Source organism: Oncorhynchus kisutch, linkage group LG11, assembly GCF_002021735.2.
Source record: "Oncorhynchus kisutch isolate 150728-3 linkage group LG11, Okis_V2, whole genome shotgun sequence".
Classification (NCBI taxonomy): Eukaryota; Metazoa; Chordata; class Actinopteri; order Salmoniformes; family Salmonidae; genus Oncorhynchus; species Oncorhynchus kisutch.
This window is the reverse complement of record NC_034184.2, coordinates 47,552,331-47,576,283: the sequence shown is the minus strand read 5'-3', so window position 1 is coordinate 47,576,283 and position 23,953 is coordinate 47,552,331. Positions and strand designations below refer to the sequence as shown.

General features: G+C 41.6%; 1 protein-coding gene across 1 annotated transcript; it reads right to left on the bottom strand.

The window, feature by feature from the left end:
* Nucleotides 1-5,130: 5,130 nt before the first annotated feature.
* On the bottom strand, nt 5,131-22,807 carry LOC109899587 (PDZ and LIM domain protein 1-like). Its single transcript, XM_020494951.2, has 7 exons — nt 22,511-22,807; nt 20,357-20,508; nt 16,033-16,117; nt 14,924-15,111; nt 14,235-14,371; nt 13,144-13,258; nt 5,131-6,150 (listed from the first exon to the last, which is right to left on the bottom strand). Exons 1-7 carry the CDS (start codon nt 22,601-22,603, stop codon nt 5,964-5,966), a joined length of 957 nt encoding a protein of 318 aa, XP_020350540.1. The 5' UTR covers nt 22,604-22,807; the 3' UTR covers nt 5,131-5,963.
* Nucleotides 22,808-23,953: the final 1,146 nt, after the last annotated feature.

The following is a 23,953-nucleotide window of genomic DNA, read 5'->3' as shown; positions in this document are numbered from 1 at the left end:
AGAAGGACGAAAGGAATGCGAGACCTGGGAAACCTTGCTGCTCTTTCGCTCCTAGCTGGGGTCACCATCTGTTAAAGTGAATATCAAAATCTCAGATAATAACTATTTGCATACAAAATAACTTGAAGCTAGTTTTAGTTTCCCTAACACTGATATTTTTCTCTTTGTCTTCCTAGGGTTACTTCGGTGGAAGCCAATAATCTTCTACAGTTGGAGCAGTCGGACAGTCGACCACTGGAAGCTCTGAGGCCTTACACATCAGTGAAGCCCAGTAGAAAAAGTAAGTTAAGCTTTGGTTGACATTTGAGGAAGCAAGAAATGGGAGTTACGCTAAGGTTATAAAAATGTACCTCTTCAATTTTCCTCTCCAAATGACTTTTGGACCATCGACTGTCCGAGCCCCCCCAGGATGTATCCCGTCCTCCAGAACCAGTGAGTTCAGATCAATCTGATTCTCTGTGCTCTGAGTCAGAGGGGGACCAGCTTGAGGTAGGCTATACCTTCCAAAAGGGTTGAAAAGTACATATCTCCCATTTATAACACTGCACTAATCCATCAAACTCTCTCACAGTAAAGTGTGTTTGCGTCTCTGTCTCCTACCCTGTTCCCTTTAACTCTGCTCCTGTTCTTCAGGACCTAGGGGTTCTACCCAACACCCAGATGTGGATCCACCTGATGTCCTCCATTACCAATCACCCTCCAACTTTTCATTACATCATCTACAGCTACTGTTGTTGTCATTATCTGTTCAGAGTGTTTTCTTGCTATATCATACCGGGCACATAATATGTGAGACACACAGATGAGCTAAAAACACTAGCACTGCAAACACTCAGAACAAAGAGAGCAGCAGTAACTAGACTTTGCAGTCTCCTCTTCAAGTCCCCCTTCTGAGACTGGCTGTCTGTCGAAAACAAGTGTCAGCCAGAACCTCCCACTCACACAGCAACCACCTCCTCTATATTCCACACACCATAATTCAGTATTTTAGTCTTATTGCCATGTGAGTGCACAAACAAATCTGTTAAAATAAATGAATGACACAACTGTACCAAAACCTATCAAAGTTTATGTATTATAATCTTAAATATTGCCAGGTTGGTTTTCACAGCTGTTTCACAAGGTGTTCATTATTGTAAGTTGTAAGGTATCCCTTGATGCTATTTATTTGTTCCACATTATTCATTGTTGTATCCTAGGACCCAGAATAGATCCATATATCTTCAACCACATGGGTGTACCAATGAGCTCTGCGAGATAGAATTGTTTTTTTAATAATAGAGTACCACTGAAATTACATTATTTCAATGAGGAAAGGGCAGGTTAAAATTAAACATGACAGCCAGACAAGCCAGTGTTGGAATCAAACGGATTTGCATATAAATGGAGTGGAAATTAGCTGACTTCCTGTTCTGTAAGGTAAGTAACTTTAATGCGTCAAGCAGATTACACATTTTTTTACCATTTCCCGAAACGTAGCAATGTTTAAGACATGGATTTCATGTTGTAATGTTAAAACTTCTTATGGCTGGGGGCAGTATTGAGTAGCTTGGATGAATAAGATGCCCAGAGGTGCCCAGAGTAAACTGCCTGTGCCTCAGTCCCAGTTGATAATATATGCATATAATTTGTATATGTGGATAGAAAACACTCTGAAGTTTCTAAAACTCTTTGAATGATGTCTGTGAGTATAACAGAACTCATATGGCAGGTGAAAACCTGAGAAAAAATCCAAACAGGAAGTGGGAAATCTGAGGCTTGTAGTTTTTCAACTCAGCCCCTATTGAAGATACAGTGGGATATTGGTCATGTTGCACTTCCTAAAGCTTCCACTAGATGTCAACAGTCTCTAGAACCTTGTTTGATGATTCTACTGTGAGGTGGGGCTGAATGAGAGGGGAATGAGTCAAGAGGTCTGCCTGAGTCCCACGAGCTGACCATGCGCGGTCACGTGAAAGTTAGCTTGCTTTCCATTGTATTTCTACAGACAATGTAATTCTCCGGTTGCAACATTATTGAAGATTTATGTTAAAAACATCCGAAAGATGGATTCTATACATCGTTTGACATGTTTCTACAGACTGTAACGGACCTTTTCGACTTTTCATCTGCTTGTGCGTCATGAATTTGGATTACTGGAGGAATTTGGACATAAATGATGGACATTATCGAACAAAACAAACATTTATTGTGGAACTGGGATTCCTGGGAGTGCATTCTGATGAAGATCACCAAAGGTAAGTTAATATTTAGAATGCTATTTCTGACTAATGTTGACTACCCAGCACTGTGATAGACTGCATCCAGTTTGCTGAGTAGAGTGTTGTTAACATTGCATGCCTGGAAGTAACAGTGTCCAGGCATAATAAAAAATAGCATTTTACAACAGTCTACCTGGTTAAATAAAGGTGAAATAAAAACTGCAAGGCAGATGGAGTTACCACTACCTGTGGTCAAACCAGAGTCACTCCAAATAGAAAACGCACCAGTCACTTCAAGTGCGGAGAAACACCAGAAACGACCCAGTGTTATGTGAAGTGATGGACATCATCATCAAAGGTAGAGCAGTGCCGCATGGGATGCTCTGGAACTGAAACCTTACCTTTCAAGTATAACTGAGCTGTCAGTACAGTCCAGTTGTCTGCTGTGGGGGAGGAGAGTAATCATTCCGCCTGTTCCTCGTGTCAGAAGATTTGCAACGTACCTCAACGTCCCTTTATCTGTGAGATTGGCCGGAGGAAGCATGGTAACTCATACACGTCAACTTCGCAGGTCCATTTGAAGAAATAATATTTCTCTTGGTCATGGATGCTCATAACCAGTGGCCTGAGGTTGCCAAGCTTGGGGAAGTGTTTAGTCGATTCGGATCGTCACTTCACCTTGTTAGTGACATCAGACCGCAGCTAGTGTCCCAAGAAATGCACACATTCCTACAGGTGTATGGTGTACAGCACATCCGGTCTGCCCTGTACCGACAGAATCAACCGTGAGTGGTCCAGAACTGTTGATGGGTGACACCCTGACCCAGCAGTCGTCACCTAGGGGCTCACAGTCCCCTTCTCAGGACTGTTGTTCATAATGGGGACAATTTAAAGGACCCCCCCCCCGAAGAAGTTGCCGCCACTATTTCTACGTAATTTCCTGTTCTAGAGATGAAATGCACGTTTAGGTTCCACCTCAGAAAAATGATGAAGGCTACATATACATATTCACAAATTGGGTGTGGGAATTTCCACGACAAGTTGATAAACATAAACAAATAGGGCACTGACAGCTGTCAGTGTAGCTAGCTAGCTAGCATGCTAACCTTATCTAACTAGCTATCTTGCTAACCTTATCTAGCTAGCTAATGTTATCTGTTGTTGCCAGGTTTTTAAAAGTTTTTTTTTAACTACACCGTATTCAAAAGATTAGCCAGCTGGCTCTATGGCTGGTTCTGGAGATACATAGAGGACTCATCTTTGTATCTGTACCATGGGCAGCGCCATTAAGGCGATCTCCATTTTAAAGTAGTCCATTTTCTTTTTCTTTTTTGGCTGATTGCTCCCAACTCATAGGAATCCCCACCCAGTTGGCTACTTTAAAATGGTGGAAGCCCTCAATGGCAACTTCCATGCTAAAACGGGTTATATCCATGATGAGTCCTCTATCTATCTCTATGACAACAGGCACAACTCCTATATAAAGTTGCTTTTTTAAAGTTTCCGAAACGCCACGTGAGATCACTTACAGTGAGCTCCAAAAGTATTGGGACAATTACATTTTTTGTTGTTGTTTTGGCTTTGTACTCCAGCACTTTGGATTTTAAATTATACAATGACTATGAGGTTAAAGTTCAGACGGTCAGCTTTCATTTGAGGGTGTTTTCCATCCATTTCAGGTGAACTATCGGGTAAACCGTTTAGAAATTATAGAACCTTTTGTCCATCTCCCCCATTTTATTGGACCAAATTTGCTTATGTAGGAAAAAGTTAAGTATTTGGTCCCATATTCATAGCACACAATGACTATATCAAGCTTTTGACATTACAAATTTGTTGGTTGCATTTGCTGTTTGTTTTGGTTGTGTTTCAGATTATTTTGTGCCCAAAGAAATGAATGGTAAATAATGTATTGTGTCATTCTGGAGTCACTTTTATTGTAAATAAGAATAAAATGTTTCTAAACACTTCTATATTAATGTGGATACCTCCATGATTACAGGTAATCCTGAATGAATCGTGAATAATGAGTGAGAAAGTTAGAAAAATCACACACCCCAAACAATGCTAACCTCTACTGTTATTGTAGTGGTGAGAGGTTAGCATGTCTTGGGGGTATGATATTTGTGCATTAATAAACAATACCATGCTGAGGGGTGATAACATTCAAATAAAATCCAGCCCTGAAATGAAATCAGGGTTGAAAATGTATACATTCTTTAAAAATTATATGTCATATCATAGGAAAAGACACCACATTCACACGGATTTGCATGAAGTGGGCAGTTCAGATGTCACTTCAAGTCCAAATATATCATACTTTGACTAAAACAATGACTTGACTTAAAATCGTTGTGCAACATCATGGGTAAGCTCTGGCCATCGTCTTTCAGCTCTAAAAAGTGTAGATCTACTGGTGTGGGTGTTGAATTAGGATGGGATATGTGGTGTATTGAGGTTATGCCGCAGAGCATCATGGGGGTTGTAGGTGTTGAGATGAGCGCGTTCAGATAAATGGTTGAACTAATTCCTGTATCCCATCCATCATTATTGTTCGTTATAAAACCCACGAGACAAAGGCACAAACCTGTTGTGACTATCACCATGCTTACATGATAGAATGAATGTCCTGTAACCTGATGTTATAAGTGACTTAACCAAGTGGCCAATCTGTTACCGTTATCAATGCAATGTGTGTTTTCATAATAAAAGTCATCAAGTTTTAGGAAATGTAATAAAAACAGAAACAAGTAGTTCTAAATGTAGCTTCTTTTTTTTAGGCTTTATAAATACATTTTCCCCAAAATATTGTTGAAATTAAGATGAGCAGTGTACATATATCAAATAAGCTAATATTTGACCAATAATGAAAAGTCAGCTCTAAAAACCCAATATTTACACACACTTGATGAACTAACTAAACAAATGGTCATGTATTGAGAAAAAATATTTATTCAGTGATAATAATTACATCGATAAGTGCAAAGTAATTTGGAAGACCAATGCAGCATTGTCACTATGAAAAGATGGCGCTCAGCAAAACATTAACAGTTTTGTTTATGATTCAGAAGCACAGCTACCAGAAGCCTGGATCAAACCACTATGAATGAGTCAAATCCAAGTACAGTCAGTAGCTACTGTATGTTCCTTGAAATATCCTTGGTCACAGCCTGTTTGAGAAAACAAATCCAAAACATTCATTAACCTACTGATTAAAATGCAAATGTTTTGGATTCCTTGAATTCATACTAAACAATGTATGCCACACCAATTCATATTTTTGGTTCCTAAATGTATAACATGTGCAAATTATTATTTGACGAATAGCAAACGTTGTTAACATTGCATGCCTGGAAGTAACAGTGTCCAGGCATAATAAAAAATTGCATTTTACAATATAGCATTTTACAGTCTAGGTGGTTTGAGCCATGAATGCTGATTGGCTGACAGCCGTGGTATATCAGACCGTATACCACGGATATGACAAAATATTTTATTTTTACTGCTCTAATTACATTGGTAACCAGTTTATAATAGCAATAAGGCACGAGGGTATGTGGTATATGTCCAATATGGCCGCGTTGCGTCGTGCCCAAGACCAGCTCTTAGCCATGGTATATTGGCCATATACCACACCCCCTCGTGTCTTAATGCTTAAATGCGCCATCTTTAAAATGCTGGAATGTCTTGGGATGGTTTTCATGGCATCTTGGAGACACTAATAGGTCATGTGCAGTTTGAGGTAGTGTTCAATGAGCAGCTCTACTTGGGAAAGACAGTGACCACATCATAGCCTTCCGGTGGAGTCACTCGCTCACGTGCGTGTTTCTCACAGTAGATCTGGTCCTCCACGAAAAAATGTCCCTTCTGTTTCAGGTTGAGGTTGCAATCTGAGCAGGTGTAGCACTCCGGGTGACGGAACTTGTCCCGTAACTTGACTACCATCCCCCTGTGTATGGGAAAGAAGAGATCACATACTAAATGGTTAGGTAAAAAAAAAATATCCAGAAAATGTATGAAAATACTCTTCATAATGCATTATTTACGCAGTTATAATGCTTCATGAGCATGCACTATAAAAGTATGACGTAGATGCTCCTAAATATCTAACTTTCATGAAGCATTATGAGAAGGCAGCATAATACCCCATGTAACAAAGTCTTATAATTAAGCATTAAGGCACGAGAGGGTGTGGTATATGGCCATTATACCACAGCTAAGGACAGTTCTTATGCAAGACGCAACGCGGAGTGCCTGGATACAGCCCTTAGTTGTGGTATATTGGCCATATAGCACAAACCCCTGAGGTGCCTTATTGCTATTATAAACTGGTTACCAAGGTAATTAGAGCAGTAAAAAAGCAATGTCATACCCGTGGTATACGGTCTGATATACCACGGCTGTCAGCCAATCAGCATTCAGGGCTCGAACCACACAGTTTTAATGCAGTTAATGCCCATGCAAGTCATTAGCATAGCTAATAAGGAGGTATACATTCTGAAGAGGGTATGAAGTGTAACAGGCCGACTACACAGCTCGCGTGTGTGAGCGTTGCAAAATAAATGTAGAAATCTATATTCAATTATTGCACCCACACTGCTAGTGCGCGCCAACGAGCGTCTGCGTTGTCAAGGGCTAAAATAGAAGTCAGTTCTGTTCATGACGCAGAACACGCTGCAAGTCCTGCCTCTCCCATCTCCTCATTGGTTTATAGAAGCAGGTGCTCACGTGCCATCTCATCAACTCGCCCAACATGACTACACGTTATCTAATAAGTTATCTGTAATCTTGGTCCAAACATTTCAAACAACTTTCCAAATACAACTGTAGGTATTTTAAAATGTAAATAATCGATCAAATTTAAGATGGAATAAACCGTGTTCAATAGCGGATAAAATGAAAGTGGAGTGAGTGCTAGGTCGAACGCGCCCCAAACACAACAGTGCACTAGACTCGACACTCATTCTGAACAGCCCTACTTCTTCATTACTCAAAAGAAAAACATCAACCAATGTCTAAAGACTGTTGACATCTAGTGAAAGCCCTAGGAACTGCAACCAGATGCCTCAGAAATCTAGATTCCAATAGAAAACAAATTGAAAACACAGTCACCTCAACAACAAAAAAAGATTACTGGATGGTTTGTCCTCAGGGTTTCATCTGCCAAATAAGTTCTGTTATACTCACAGACATAATTTTAACAGTTTTAGAACTTTAGTGTTTTATATCCAAATTGACTAATTATATGCATATCCTAGCTTCTGGGCCTGAGTAGCAGGCAGTTTACTTTGGGTACGCTTTTCAACTGGATGTGAAAATACCACCCCCTATCCCAAACAGGCTAGCTAGCTAATTTGACTACATGTTTAATGTAGTGTTTAATGTCCCCAAATTAAAGTAATTGGTTCAGAGTTGGTTTTGATATGTTAACCTGCGTGTCGTGATCGCTTTTGTTGTGGAAGGACAAAATACATTTATGCACGACGCGCACAGCCGGTTTGGGTTCGGTGTTATATCTAAATGTAAGACACACAAATGGTCTAAAAGACATTAACATGTTCATAGAAGCATGTCCTTTTTTACCTCAAAATAGTAAGGCAAATTGAAACAGATGCAGTTTTTCCCTACCACAGTGACTAACACCATTCCACCTTCTTGGATCATGATGGACAAAACACCTAATCTTGTCACCCAATCCACCTTGAAGGTCACACAGAAGGCCATTTAAGCGTCTCTTAAATTAACACTTCATAACCAAGAGTTAACAACCCCTCAAGTACACAGCTGTTGGCAGCATGCTCACAGCATGGCTCTATATCAGCCAATTGAATTGACATATGACAAAACACTTCAGAAGGGACATTCTAGAAGAAACCACAAGGAGAAGACAATTACCAGTAGGGAAAACGTAAAACGATAAGACTAAGATATGACAACCCCCTAAAATGAAATATGTTTCAACCAGTCAAACCACGTTCGTATGTATTCCTCAGAGATCCTAGAACGTAACCAGACTTCACCATGTCATTATGGGTGTAGTATATCCTATAGGACACCATATTTGGTCTGAGACCATAGCCTTCATGGCACGCCGATGCCTCGAGCGGTCTTCACTTGATTGACTCTAACTTTGTCAAATAAGCACCAATCGGGGTCAAACAAAGCTAGCTAGTTAGTCAATGAGCTGGGCTTTATGGGAGTAAACCCTGTACCGGTTGCAAAATGTAGCTGCTAACCTTGTGCAACAGCAAGCCTTTTCCTTTTAGACAAAAATTAGTTATGAAAACTGGTTGTTTTGCAAATGTTGAACTTATAATATGGCTACTAATACTGAAAAGTCCAAGTATACAGATTTGACGATATTCTTGCAGAAAAACGTAATATGGATGCAAATGTCTTCTTCATGATTTGCCCAAATATACCTGGGTGACTTCACACTAAATGTCATGTAGTTCGCTCATACTTCAAGTTATCCGTCTGAAACGTTGCACATACACTGCTGCAGAATTACAACCAGAGTGATGGCTGGAAGTGGGACAGTTCTGTTGCATTTCAAAGATGGATTTTCTTCTACCAGATCTACTGTGTTATATTATCCTACATTCTACTTCCGGCGCCGACAGAGATTGCCTCCTCGCTTCGCGTTCCTAGGAAACTATGCAGTATTGTTTTTTTACGTGTTATTTCTTACATTGGTACCCCAGGTAATCTTAGGTTTCATTATACATACAGTCGGGAATAACTACTTGAATATAAGAGCAACGTCAACTCACCATCAGTACAACCAGGAATATGACTTTCGCGAAGCGGATCTTGTGTTCTGCCTTCCACCCAGGACAAAGGAATGGATCCCAGCCTGCGACCCAAAACAACAACGTCGTAAAAGAGGCAAACGAAGCGGTCTTCTGGTCAGGCTCCGGAGACGGGCACATCGCGCACCGCTCCCTAGCATACTACTCGCCAATGTCCAGTCTCTTGACAACAAGGTTGAGGAAATCCGAGCAAGGGTATCATTTCAGAGAGACATCAGAGACTGTAACGTTCTATGCTTCACGGAAACATGGCTCACTCAAGAGACGCTAACGGAATCGGTGCAGCCAGCTGGTTTCTTCACGCATCGCGCCGACAGAAACAAACATCTTTCTGGTAAGAAGAGGGGTGGGGGCGTATGCCTTATGATTAACGAGACGTGGTGTGATCACAACAACATACAGGAACTCAAGTCCTTCTGTTCACTTAACTTAGAATTCCTCACAATCAAATGTCGACCGCATTATCTACCAAGGGAATTCTCTTCAATTATAATCACAGCCGTATATATTCCCCCCCCAAGCAGACACAGATGGCCCTGAACTAACTTTATTTGACTCTTTGCAAACTGGAATCCACATATCCTGAGGCTGCATTCATTGTAGCTGGGGATTTTAACAAGGTTAATCTGAAAACAAGACTCCCTAAATTGTATCAGCATATCGATTGCGCAACCAGGGCTGGTAAAACCTTCGATCATTGCTATTCTAACTTTCGCAACGCATATAAGGCCCTCACCCGCCCTCCTTTCGGAAAAGCTGACCACGACTCCATTTTGTTGCTCCCTGCCTACAGACAGAAACTAAAACAAGAAGCTCCTGCGCTCAGGTATGTTCAACGCTGGTCCGACCAATCTGATTCCACGCTTCAAGACTGCTTCGATCACGTGGACTGGGATATGTTCCACATTGCTTCCAACAACAACAACATTGACGAATACGCTGATTCGGTGAGCGAGTTCATTATAAAGTGCATTGACAATGTCGTTCCCATAGCAACGATTAAAACATTCCCAAATCAGAAACCGTGGATTGATGGCAGCATTCGCATGAAACTGAAAGCGCAAACCACTGCTTTTAACCAGGGCAAGGTGACCGGAAACATGACCGAATACAAACAGTGTAGCTATTCCCTCCGCAAGGCAATCAAACAAGCTAAGAGTAAGTATAGAGACTGCCTACAGACAGAAACTAGTCACAATTCAACGGCTCAGACACAAGAGTTACGTGGAAGGGTCTTACAATCAATCACGGATTACAAAAAGAAAACCAGCCCCGTCACGTACCAGGATGTCTTGCTCCAAGACCGACTAAATAACTTTTTTGCCCGCTTTGAGGACAATACAGTGCCACTGACACGGCCCGCAACCAAAACCTGCGGACTCTCCTTCACTGCAGCCGACGTGAGTAAAACTTTTAAACGTGTAAACCCTCGCAAGGCTGCAGGCCCAGACGGCATCCCCAGCCGCGTCCTCAGAGCATGCGCAGACCAGCTGGCTGGTGTGTATACGGACATATTCAATCAATCCGTATCCCAGTCTGCTGTTCCCACATGCTTCAAGAGGGCCACCATTGTCCCTGTTCCCAAGAAAGCTAAGGTAACTGAGCTAAACAACTACCGCCCGTAGCACTCACTTCCGTCATCATGAAGTGCTTTGAGAGACTAGTCGAGGACCATATCACCTTCACCCTACCTGACACCCTAGACCCACTCCAATTTGCTTACCGCCCAAATAGGTCCACAGACGACGCAATCTCAACCACACTGCCCTAACCCATCTGGACAAGAGGAATACCTATGTGAGAATGCTGTTGATCGACTACAGCCTGCATTGCCGCCTGGTACGGCAACTGCTCCGCCCACAACCGTGAGGCTCTCCAGAGGGTAGGGAGGTCTGCACAACACATCACCGGGGGCAAACTACCTGCCCTCCAGCACCCGATGTCACAGGAAGGCCATAAAGATCATCAAGGACAACAACCACCCGAGCCACTGCCTGTTCACCCCGCTATCATCCAGAAGGCGAGGTCAGTACAGGTGCATCAAAGCAGGGACCGAGAGACTGAAAAACAGCTTCTATCGCAAGGCCATCAGACTGTTAAACAGCCACCACTAACATTGAGTGGCTGCTGCCAACACACTGACTCAACTTTAATAATGGGAACTGATGGAAATTGATGTAAAATATATCACTAGCCACTTTACACAATGCTACTTAATATAATGTTTACAAACCCTACATTACTCATCTCATATGTATATACTGTACTCGATACCATCTACTGCATCTTGCCTATGCCGTTCTGTACCATCACTCATTCATATATCTTTATGTACATATTCTTTATCCCTTTACACTTGTGTGTATAAGGAGGTAGTTTTGGAATTGTTAGGTTAGATTACTCGTTGGTTATTACTGCATTGTCGGAACTAGAAGCACAAGCATTTTGCTACACTCGCATTAACATCTGCTAACCATGTGTATGTGACAAATAAATTAGATTTGATTACATTCAATTCACATTTCCACTTCAAAGTGTTTCCTTTCAAATGTCACCAAGAATATGCATATCCTTGCTTCAGGGTCTGAGCTACAGACAGTTATATTTGGGTATGTCATTTTAGGCAAAACTTGAAAAAAGGGGGGTATCCCTATTAACGGCAGGTCATGTGCAAAAAAGCCACTTCAGAGCAACAACAAAAAAATCAGATCTGAGCATTCAGATTGAGGTCGCATATGAAACGTTGGAATTGCATCAGGTTTGAGAACAACGCAAAAGATCAGATTCCATGTGGTTTTTGCTGTTTACACGTTTGGGGGAAAAAAATATCAAATATGCCAATAAATCAGAATTGGCTGCCTGTGTAAACGCAGCCTATGCGACAGGGAGCTCTATTTTAACAAACCTAACACAATGGTAAATCTAATCACTGTCGGTCTAAGTACTGGTGGTAGCGATATAGGTTCGGGGGTGTGTCAGAAATATTTGAGCTATTTTCACAGCCGGTATTGGAAGCGCAATAGCTGGCGCTAGAGTGAAAGTGCTGTGTTTTGATGAATAAACAAGTTATAGGTGTGACAAGGGCTTGGCCACTCACTGGCCTATCAAGGCACTGCATGTGTTCATCTCAAGTTCGGTAGGTTATTGACAGTCTTTGCACGGTCATCAACTCCAATTCTGCTGGGGGCATGGAATAGTCTTGTCCTAGTCCACTGTGGATGATACTACAGTTTAATAAATAGCATAGGCTACATTAACGAGTGATCGCAACAGTAATAAAACAATTTTAAAAATCATCCAGTGTTTGGTGTTGACAGTCAACATTGAAATTGGCTTGAACTAGCCTTCATTAAAGTAGGGTAAGTGTAGCCTACCACCCTTACCTACAGGAAAACAACAAATGTATCTAAATTCGAGAGTCACCGAAGATGTCCACTCACTGTTTTGTTGCTGCCAAACTTGAGCTTTTAATAAAGCTTTGATGATTAAGATTTATTTCAAAGGGGTCTCACAAGCCAAACCCATTATCAACAGTCTTGGCGAATGCATTGGGCAACAGCCTTTCTTGAGAAGAGAGGAGGCTTTGCTTGTTTTTTAATCCAATGAAATGGAGACTAAACAAGTCATGTTTCTAAATACGAGGTTTACGGGCACTAAATCTCTCGTTCCAAGTGCATTATGCATCACTGCTGGATAGGCCGTGCTTCCGCTGTCAACATCCATGCAATAACTAATTGCGTTACCGCTAAGATCAGCTTTCAGTTGGTCTGAAATATCCCACCAGTGCATACTGAAATTGGCACTTTGGCGCACGTTTTTAAGGACACACCTCAGATATGCCCACCACAGCGCAAGCAAGTATGTAACACAGGTAAATTACCAACTAGACTACTAGCTTGAAACTAGAAGAGCGCCGGCTTTAACAGGACGAAATTGCAAATTGCCTGTGTTTGACAATTGTGCGGGCTTCACGCCAGCCGAAAGTAGAGCCCAGGGCCTGTGTTCAAAAAGCATCTTAGAGTAGGAGTACTGATCTTTGATCTCCTCGTCAAATCACTGTGAGCAAAATGATAAGTTTACAACATTATCATGAGATCACGATTGTTTGACTAATCATACGTTATACTTACACAATCCCTGATCCACATTTGTCACAGATTGGTAACTTGTCTGCATGTCTCACTGTTGAACCAATTTTTGTGGCAGGCGCTTTCACACTCTTAAAACCAGAGGTGTTATCAGGATCTGCAATCAAGAGGAGACACACATTATCATGTTTTGTTAAGCCACAACACTGCCATTAAATATTTGGAAAACTCTGTCAAATATGACAAAGGCTCTTTTAAGAAAGAAGATTCTCTGGTCTGATGAAACCAAGATTGAACTCTTTGGCCTGAATACCAAGAGTCACATCTGGAGGAAACCAGGCACTGCTCATCACCTGGCCAATACTATGCCTACGGTGCAGCATGGTGGTGGCAGCATCATGCTATGGGGATGAACAGAGAAAAATAATAACAGATCCTTGAAAACCTGCTCCAAAGTGCTCAGGACCTCAGATTGGGGCAAGGTTCACATTCCAATACGACAACAACAACAAGGCTGTAACGTAACCAAATGTGGAAAAAGTCAAGGAGTCTGAATACTTTCCAAATGCACTGTATACACCGAGTGTATAAAACATTAAGGACACCTTAATATTCAGTTGCACCTCCCCCTTTTCCCTCAGAACAGCCTCAATTTGTTTGGGCATGGACTCTACAAGGCATCGAAAGCATTACACTGGGATGCTGGAACAAGGTTGACTCCAATGCATCCCACAGTTGTGTCAAGTTGGCTGGATGTCCTGTGGGTGGTGGACCATGCTTGATACACACCGGAAACGGTGTGAAAAATCCACCAGCGTTGCAATTCTTGGCGCAAACCGGTGCGCGTGGCACTTACTACCATACCTTGTTTAAAAGGCACTTAAATATTTTGTTTTGCCCCTTCACCCTCTCTGAATGGCACAAACTATCCAGTGTTTCAAGGCTTAAAAATCCTTATTTAACCTGTCTTCTCCCCTTAATCTACACTGATTGGTGGATTTAAGTGACATCAATAAGGGATCATAGCTTACAACTGGATTCACCTGGTCAGTCTGTCATGGAAAGAGCAGGTGTCCTTAATGTTTTGGACACTCAGTGTAAAATATCAGCTGCATGTGTGTGTGAATAAGTACCTGACTCCAGAATATCCTGCAGCACTTTGAATGAAGCTGACTGTCGAGGAGGCTCATCAGCCTCTTGGTTTTCCTGCAGCATTTTGTAGACCTCAGAGTCTGCCACTATTGGTGGCAGAATACCGGACGGATCTGAGCTGAAAAACAAATGACCACAATCAATACAATGAGTCCAATAGTACACAAGCATAGTCAAATCAAGGACAAACAAATGATGATGATGGCGATGGGGCCTCACACGTCGCTATGTTTCCTTGAGCAACAGCTGAAGTTCAGTTTGACTTACTGTAACACATACCGTAAGCATTTAACACGTGAAAATGTAGTATATTCTGCGACAGTAAGACACATGTCACTTGAAAAACAATACCCAGCGGGTAAAACCAATAGCTCCCTGAAATATCAGCATTGACCCTTTTCCCACTAATCTCTTTTGACTCATCACATATGTTGCCGTTACGGTTTATTATCCATCCAGTTGCCTAGTCACTTTATCCCTACCTACATATCTACCTTGTATCCCTGCACATTGACTCTGTACTGGTACCCCGTGTATATAGCCAAGTTATCTTTGCATTGTTGGAAAGAGCCCATACGTAAGCATTTCACTGTTAGTCTACACCAATTGTTTACGAAGCATGCGACAAATACAAAAGACGTTATCATAACCAGCTGGGATAGATCCTTACACGGTGCTGGGCTCATTAGCAGCAGTGCCGATGGTTCTCACGCCATCCACAGTCGCGTTGAAGTCCTTGATATTCTCTGAGGAGTACAGACCGGCAGGGTTGTTGTACTGATTGGTTACCACCTTGGGGCCGAACCCAGCGAATGGCAGGGCGCTCCTGTTGTGGGCGGAACCTATGCGTTTCACCTCCTGCAAGTTGTAGCCAGGGATACAGAAAGTAACGCGTACTGGGAAAAAAAATTGTATATTCTAAATATAACTAAACTTTCAATGCCATCGCTCACATATATGCCTTGATAAAAATAGTATGACAGTTACTTGACTAATTTGTGGATATTAGAGGTAAAGAATAGCATTGTCAAAAGGTTATTTTGGGTAACCCCTCAATATCATAATAGTGGTAAACAAGGGGCCGCCCGAGACAAAATATGGTGACATGCAAGCACACCATTACCTTACGCAGTCAGTGAAAACAAAATACCTTCAAATCTAGCTCATGCTCCATGCATATTTTCACAAAGACATAACAAAAGAAAAAAACTGGCAATTTGGCACACTGGCAGTGGCTCCACACAACAAATAAATGCATCACACTGCTTATCCAATGAAATAATTTAGAGGGGCGAGTTACCCGAAAGCTTTGTAGCACACCAGTGCTTTATTTGCCATGTTTTGCTAATTTACTCACACATCGTTACTCTCACATCTCAGGGGTGTGTGGCTGGGTTGTCAATAAAGAGAGAAATAAAGTGGGCCATTACATGGGCCATTACATTCTGGAAACTCACCCCATTTAAAACAGCTTGAACGCATAAAACATTTTTTTTTATGTATTCTGTGATCAAAATGCACTAGGTTTGTGACATCCCTGAAAGCTGTGGAGGACTGACAAAGCACATGCTTCCTACAATTATTCACACTTGTCTCAATTTTCCATTCAGTACAGCAGGAACTGAGTCTTGCATCAGAACTTGGCTGATAAAACTATGGTCTCCTAGGAAATAATCTGTTGAGAAGTAAACAATGACAGGGACATACCCATAAGTCAACTTAATGCCTAATTGTCTAATGCTATCTTTGAGTGAGGTAGGATGTAAAAGGCAGACGTACCTGCGGCTCAGATGCAAGATTCATCTTGTAAGAGTTGGTCTTTCCTTCCTCAGAAGAGAGCGGTGACCACATTTTAGATTCGGATCTAAAAAGACAGTCAAACAGTATTCAGACTTGCAATAAACAATATTCAGACATACAACTAACAATACTCAGACTTGCAATGAATAGAGATATCCAAAATATAATAAAAACGAGTACGGAGCAGTCCTCAAACGTGTTGATGGGACAACAACCATTTCTAAATAAATTGAGAAAGCACCACTTCACAACAGAGTTATGCCATGTTATAAAACTAAGTTTGGTTGATAGCCGTTAGTTATTCACGATAATTAACTCCAAAATGCCATGATGTCATAATTACATTTCAAGTATCAACTCCAACTCCCCCAGAAAAAAAGCATCTCGACATTATTTCCCCATGTTTCTTGCCTAGTATTTTGTTTGGTTAATATAATCCTCTCGCTGTGTGCCTATCCAACATGTTTCAAGTTTTATTTGCATGCATACGAACGTGACGAGACTGACAGCTTCTCTTCTCTAATTTATTTCTCGGGATCATTATAATGGAAATGAAGGTAAGAAAAAAAGGAAACGCACGTACTTTGCTATCATTTCAGCTGCTTAATGCGATTGTGTTTGCTTGATAACTAGCCAACTAAAGCTAAGGAGAAGTAATGTTAGTTTAGCTATCCTTCATAAATATTCTATTGACAATCAGCTGGTTGTTTCCCATTTATACATGTATTAAATCTTTAATTAAGTTCTTATCTGCCATCATTGAACCTCTACTAGCTAGCTACATGCCAATGATTTGTTTAGCATTGCAATATGAAATTAATAGAATGAACAACTGGTGGAAGGATCAAATAAAACAAATGTACTCATTCAAATAATGCTAATAAAAACATGTTTTTTTAAATTATGTTGCCAACCATTTTATAAAAGCAATAGCTGACAAGTCACGATAACGATGTGTGCGTTTCCATGGGGCAGATGTCAGCATGTTTTTGTGATTCTGGATGGCCAGATTGCTAGCAAAAATGCCAAGAAACTGATTTGTGGGGAATCGTCAATGGCTCATTTCAGAACGTTTCATCTTGTTCTTTATAGCATGTCTTGTTTTGAGGTGTTTTGACTGATTTCATGTCAATACTAATATGGACAATTTTTTTTATTAGCTAGCTAGCTAGCTAACCAACGACTAATGATGTATTTGAGAGACAATGCTCATTGTGCAAATGTATGTTTTCAATAAACATTGGGAGACGAAATAACTAACATGTCAACAATCTAAGCCAACCCAGTCTGATTTGCCCCATAGTAGCGCACACATCATATTTGTTGCTAAACCACCAACCCATCTATAAAAAGGCATGAGAACCTGGGAATTATCGTGTGATGACTCCCTCCAGGAAGATAGCGCTGATGAAGATGGCAGCATCGCATCTAGGAATCTTTGCAGCATTTTCTTTTTTTATGTACCACCCACCGCTTCTGAGTAGATTATTCGCTAATGTTCAGTCTTTGGATAACAAAGTTGATGAGCTTATTTCATTCCAGAGACACATCGGGGCCTGTAAGATACTTTGTTTCATGAAAACATGGCTCTCTCGGGATACTCTGTCAGAGTCGGTAAAGCCAGCAGGATTCTCTGTACATCTCGCAGACAGGAATAAATATCTCTCCGGGAAACAGAAGGGCGTGTTTCATGATTAACGACTCATGGTGCAATTCTAGGAACTCAAGTTCTTTTGTTCACCCAACCTAGAACACCTCACAATCAAATGCTGACCATATTATCGCCCAAGAGAATTCTCCTCCGTCATTGCCACAGCCGTTTTACACCCCCCCCTCAAGCCGATACCACGACGGCCCTAAAAAGAACTTTAGTGTACTTTATGCAAACTGGAAACCACATATCAGGAGGCTGCATTTATTGTAGCTGGCGATTTTAACTAAGCAAATTTGAGGACTAGGCTGCCAAAGTTCTATCAACAGATCGACTGTACTACTCGTGCTGCTAAGACTCTTGTAAGCACTTCTCGAATGCTTACAAGGCCCTCCCCCGCCCTCCTTTCGGCAAATTTCATCACGACTTCATCTTGCTCATCCCTTCCCATTTGGCAGAAACTCAAACAGGAAGTACCCGTGTTAAGAACTATTCAACGCTGGTCGAACCTATCGGAATCCACACTTCACAATTGTTTTGATCACGTGGACTGGGATATGTTCCGGGGTTGCTTGCGAAAATAATCTAGACGCATACACGGATACAGTGACTGAGTTAATAAGGAAGTGTATAGGAGATGTAGTACCCACTGTGACAATTAAAACCTACCTTAACCAGAAACCGTGGATAGGTGGTAGCATTCACGCCAAAACAGAAAGAGCGAAACACCGCATTTAACCATGGCAAGGTGACTGGGAATATGGCAGAATAGAAACAGTGTAGTTTAGTAGGCATATTCAATCTCTCCTTATCCCAGTCTGCTGTCCCCACATGCTTCAAGACGACCACTATTGTTCCTGTCCCCAAGAAGGCAGAGGTAACTGAATTTAATGACAATCGCCCCGTAGCACTCACCACTGTCATCATGAAGTGCTTTGAGACTAGTCAAGGATCATATCACCTCTACCTTACCTGCCACCCTAGTCCCACTTCAATTTGCTTACCGCCCCAATATATACACAGACGATGCAATCGCCATCAATCTGCACACTGCCCTATCCCATCTGGACAAGAGAAATACCTATGTAAGAATGCTGTTTATTGACTATAACTCCGCATTCAACACCTTAGTACCCTCCAAGCTCATGATTAAGCTTGAGGACCTGGGTCTGAATCCCACCCTGTGTAACTGGGTCCTGGACTTCCTGACGGGCCGCCACCAGGTGGTGAAGGTAGGAAACATCACCTTCACTCTACTGACCCTCAACACTGGGGCCCCAACAAGGCTGCGTGCTCAGCCCCCTCCTGTACTCCCATGACTCCGTGGCCAAGCATGCCTCCAACTCAATCATCAAGTTTACAGATGACAACAGTAGTAGAGTTGATTACCAACGATGATGAGACAGCCTACAGGGATGAGGCGAGGGCTCTGGGAGTGTGGTGCCTGGAAAACAACCTCTCACTCATCAACAAAACAAAAGATGATGATTGTGGACTTCAGGTAACAGAGGGTGCACCCCCCCATCTTCATAAATGAAACCGCAGTGGAGAAGGTGGAAATCTTCAAGTTCCTCGGCATACACGTCACTGACAAACTGAAATGGACCACCCACACAGACAGTGTGGTGAAGAAGGCGCAACAGAGCCTCTTCATCCTCAGGAGGCTAAAGAAATTTGTCTTGTCACCCAAAACGCTCAAACCTTTACAGATGCACAATTGAAAGCATCCTGTCGGAGTGTCTCACGACCTGGCACGGCAACTGCACCTCCCGCAACCACAAGGCTCTCCAGAGGGTGGTACGGTCTGGCCAACGCATTACCGGGGGAAAACTACCCGCCCTCCAGGACACCTACAGCTCCCAATGTCACAGGATGGCCAAAAAGATTATCAAGGACATCAACCACCCGAGCCACTGCCTGTTCACCCTGCTATCATCCAGAATGTGACGTCCGTACAGCTGCATCAAAGCTGGGACAGAGAGACTGAAAAACAGCTTTTATCACAAGGCCATTCAGACTGCCTATAGGCATAGACTAGAAATCACTGGCCACTTTAAGGATTGGAACACTAGTCACTTTAATAATGTTTACATATCTGGTATTACTAATCTCATATGTATATACTGTATTCCGCTCTGACATACCTGTATCTCGTCTGAATTCATTCCAACTTAGATTTGTGTGTATTGGCTATATGTTGTGTAATTTGTTAGATTCATTACTTGTTAGATATTACTGCTCTGCCGGAGCTAGAAGCCCAAGCATTTCACTACACCAGAAATAACATCTGCTAATCATGTGTATGTGACCAATAAAATGTGATTTGATTTCCTAAAGGCTGTTTCCCACTTTTGCCTCAGGTTTAAGAACAGCCCTTAGGCGTTAGATATCACACAATAATCCCCGGGTTCTCATGCCTTAATTGCTTAAAACACATACATGAAGTCGATCAATATTTAAGCTCAGACCTAAACAAATCCAAGGTGGACCCTCCCCCTTTAACAATTTGAACCACACAAATCTGTATCCCTTACATATAAGTATATCAGGTGTAAAAGATTCTGTACTTTTATTGAGTTGGTCCATGACTCAGTGCTTTTTAAACCCATCTGAGTCTATGGAAAACTGCAACATGTCCATGCAACTCCCTACCTGTCAATAGAAAGGACCATTTCCTCTAAGCAGCCCTTGACCTTGTTCTGTGCCTGCAGGTGAGTCATGTTCTCAGTGGGCTCTCCATCTATGGCCAGGATCTGATCCCCGATACACAGATTGGCCTGTGCAGCCCTACTGCCATGAGTGACCTGAAACATACAGTACATCATAATCATCAGCATCAACATACTTATCAAATTTGGAACGGAGTATTCTGGGATTAATCTATGACATTTCAGGAGGACAAGGATCCTTTGGCCCATGGCAGGTTGTTATGTGGTAAACATGGGTGCAGTTGTCAGAAAGAATTTGTAACACATGATAAGTATCATGGTGACTAAGAATTCAAAAGGATGTCTTTGAGAAATTTAAGAAATAGCAAGAATCTGTTTCACAAACACACCCATTGCTGGGTAGGTTAGGTTATTTTCTAAATGTAATCAGTTACTAGTTTCCTGTCCAAAATACTAATCATAAATGTTACTTTAGTATTACCCAAACGTTAGCAATACTTTTCATATAAGAGGCATTTGAAGACGAAAAAAATAATCCATCAAACGTGTTTGGTTTTGGCGTTTTTCGTCATTAATCTTGTTCTGGACACAGCTCTGCAGTGGTCACTAGCTGACACAGCCACAAATTCAGAAAATCTGCTTTTAAACCTAACCCCACTGCTAACCCTAATACCTAACCTTAGAATGATACCAAAAAGCTTTTTTTATTTAGCCAATTTTGACTTTCCAACTGACCTATCTGGTGGAAATCGCCCAGTTCTGCCTCAAGAACAAGACTCATCCCAATAAACGTCAACCTGTGAGTCATCATAGTGGACTGATTTGTGGCCAGACTTGCTTGCTCAGGTAGAAAAAAATAACATTTGTGCTATTTTTTCAACACTGAATTGAATGCCATTGCCAAAACAGGTGTCATAATGTATTTTTCTGACAAATTCTTTCAGAATTCAAAAGTGATCCAATAAATAATCAAAAATGTTCAAAAGTATCAATAATCTGATTACAATATGTTTTGCTGGTAAATTAACAATTAAATCATACTTTTTTGTAATCAGATTACATGTAATCAGTTACTCCCCAAACTTGAACACACCTAACCATATTGTTTGTGGTCAAAGATAAGAGTTTGCATAGCTGTCATTCATTTGGTTACATCTACAACACTTCAAAGGGTTCATGTCCTTTATACTTAAGCCCTCAATACACTTTGCCAGTGTTTCCTCAATATGTACTTCTGAGACAACCATATGTGCCCAGCGTTGAGAACAAATATTGACATTTTAGTCATTTATCAGAAAGAGTGATTTACAGGATCAATTAGGATTAAGTGCCTTGCTCAATGGCACAGTGGCAGATGTGTCACCTAGTCTGCCCAGGGATTCGAACCAGCAACCTTAACTGCTAGACTACCTGCCACCCAAATATTATTTAGGTTGGGGAAGACAGAGCAGTTCAGTGCTATGAAAATCTAGGAGAAACACTGCAGTCTCAAGGGATGTGATGTCTTGCTCTTCAGTTTTTCTGTGGGTGTCAGAGTAGACAATCCATAGGTTAAGGCTGTACATTGCAATATGAATGCCAATATGCACAATAGGCTGGACAGTGAGGTAATTCCCCACAGTCAAAGTAAGAGCTACAACGCTAATATTTGTGTAAACTCTTTAAAGTTATGTTCTGTGGGTGTCACGGAGTAGACTGATACCACATTTCATTCATGCACAAACATAGTTCAAACCCCCGAGCTGACAAGGTACACATCTGTCGTTCTGCCCCTGAACAGGCAGTTAACCAACTGTTCCTGGGCCGTCATTGAAAATAAGAATTTGTTCTTTAACTGACTTGCCTAGTTAAATAAAGGTCAAATAAATAAATGTAGGCTATTCGTGCGCTCTAACCAGCAGACAGCACTGTTGGCTAGAACGCACTTGGCTAGAACACCCACTATATGATTCAATAACAAAAACATGTGGGGGAAAAAAACATCAGTAGAGTTAAATTTGATGGAAACACCTTCAAATTAGATTTTTTCCTTCCGGTACATGAGAATTTAACCGCAAAATGTATGTATATGCGCCACCGGACAAGGTCAGATGCAGTTACATTGTAACAAAAGTGACAGATTCTCTGAAACACTTACCCGCGAGATAGTCAAGGGTTGTTCAAAATCTTTCCCACCAACTAGACGGAATCCCCAAGGTCCAGGACCTTGCACGACAACTTGTAGAGGCATAGCCTACTTCCAAACTGGCCGAAACCGACTTATAAAATAACAATTCTGTTACAGCCTGTCAGATATGATATTTGTTATCAAAATGAACACACTTCGAGGAGGCTACTTTGTAGCTAGAAGGAAAGGGGCGGTTACTGTGGCAAAGCTGATAAGTGCGGATCTCCTAAATTTGTTCAAGGATGCACGATAACGTCGTCACACTATATGCAACTTTACCATTTATGGTTGAGCCATATCACAGGATGTGGGATGTGCCACTCCCATAATTTGAATTCCTGCCATTCGCTCCACTTAGTAGGCTACTGCCGACAAACTGAAACATGTCCCGGTGAGTGTAGGCCTATTCTAGACTGTTACATTGTAAGTCATCAACAATGTGAGAACATCATTATATAGTCCAGGTAATACCTGCCAAATTTAAGGTGATATGTTAACTTTTTTATGAAAGCATGGAACTTGGTACACTTGCTGCTTTTAGACTTAAGTGTTACACTGGTTCACTGTTATATTAGGGTTATTTGAGGATTGCGCGAACGGAGAAAATGTAATGGCATCAAACGCATGGAAACCGTAGCTGGTTCGAATAGTCATACTCGTGCTAAAAGTAATATTTGTGACATGAATTGAGCATATAGTATGCTTATTGGTCATAGTATGAATATAGTTAGTATGCCAAAACTTCCCGGGTGGTGTACTAAATACCAAAATACGAAGTATTCATGCAGTAGACGCTATTTCTATGCTTTTAGGGCCCTAAATGCAATTCTTCAGAAAATGGGCGTGACTTCATAACTTTTCAGATATGAAGAATATGGCAGAAAATATGCAGGCGGAAGTCCGACCACGGGATACACATTCATTGCTTTGGCCGGTAGGGATATCCTTTGCCTCATTGCACACCAGCGACTCCTGTGGCGGGCCGGGAGCAGTGCACGCCAACCAGGTCACCAGGTGCACGGAGTTTCCTCCGACACATTGGTGCAGCCGGCTTCCGGGTTGGATGCGCCCTGTGCTAAGAAGCAGTGCAGCTTGGTTGGGTTGTGTTTCGGAGGACCTTTGACCTTCGTCTCTCCTGAGCCTGGACGGGAGTTGTAGCAATGAGACAAGATAGTAACTAGTAACAATTGGATACCACGAAAAAGGGGGTAAAATTCAACAAAAAAACAAAACATATTTGTCCCCATGTGCAGTTGCAAACTGTAGACTGGCTTTTTTATGCCGGTTTTGGAGCAGTGGCTTCTTCCTTGCTGAGTGACCTTTCAGGCTATGTCGATATAGGACTTGTTTTACTGTGGATATAGATACTTTTGTACCTGTTTCCTCCATTATCTTCACATGGTCCTTTGATTT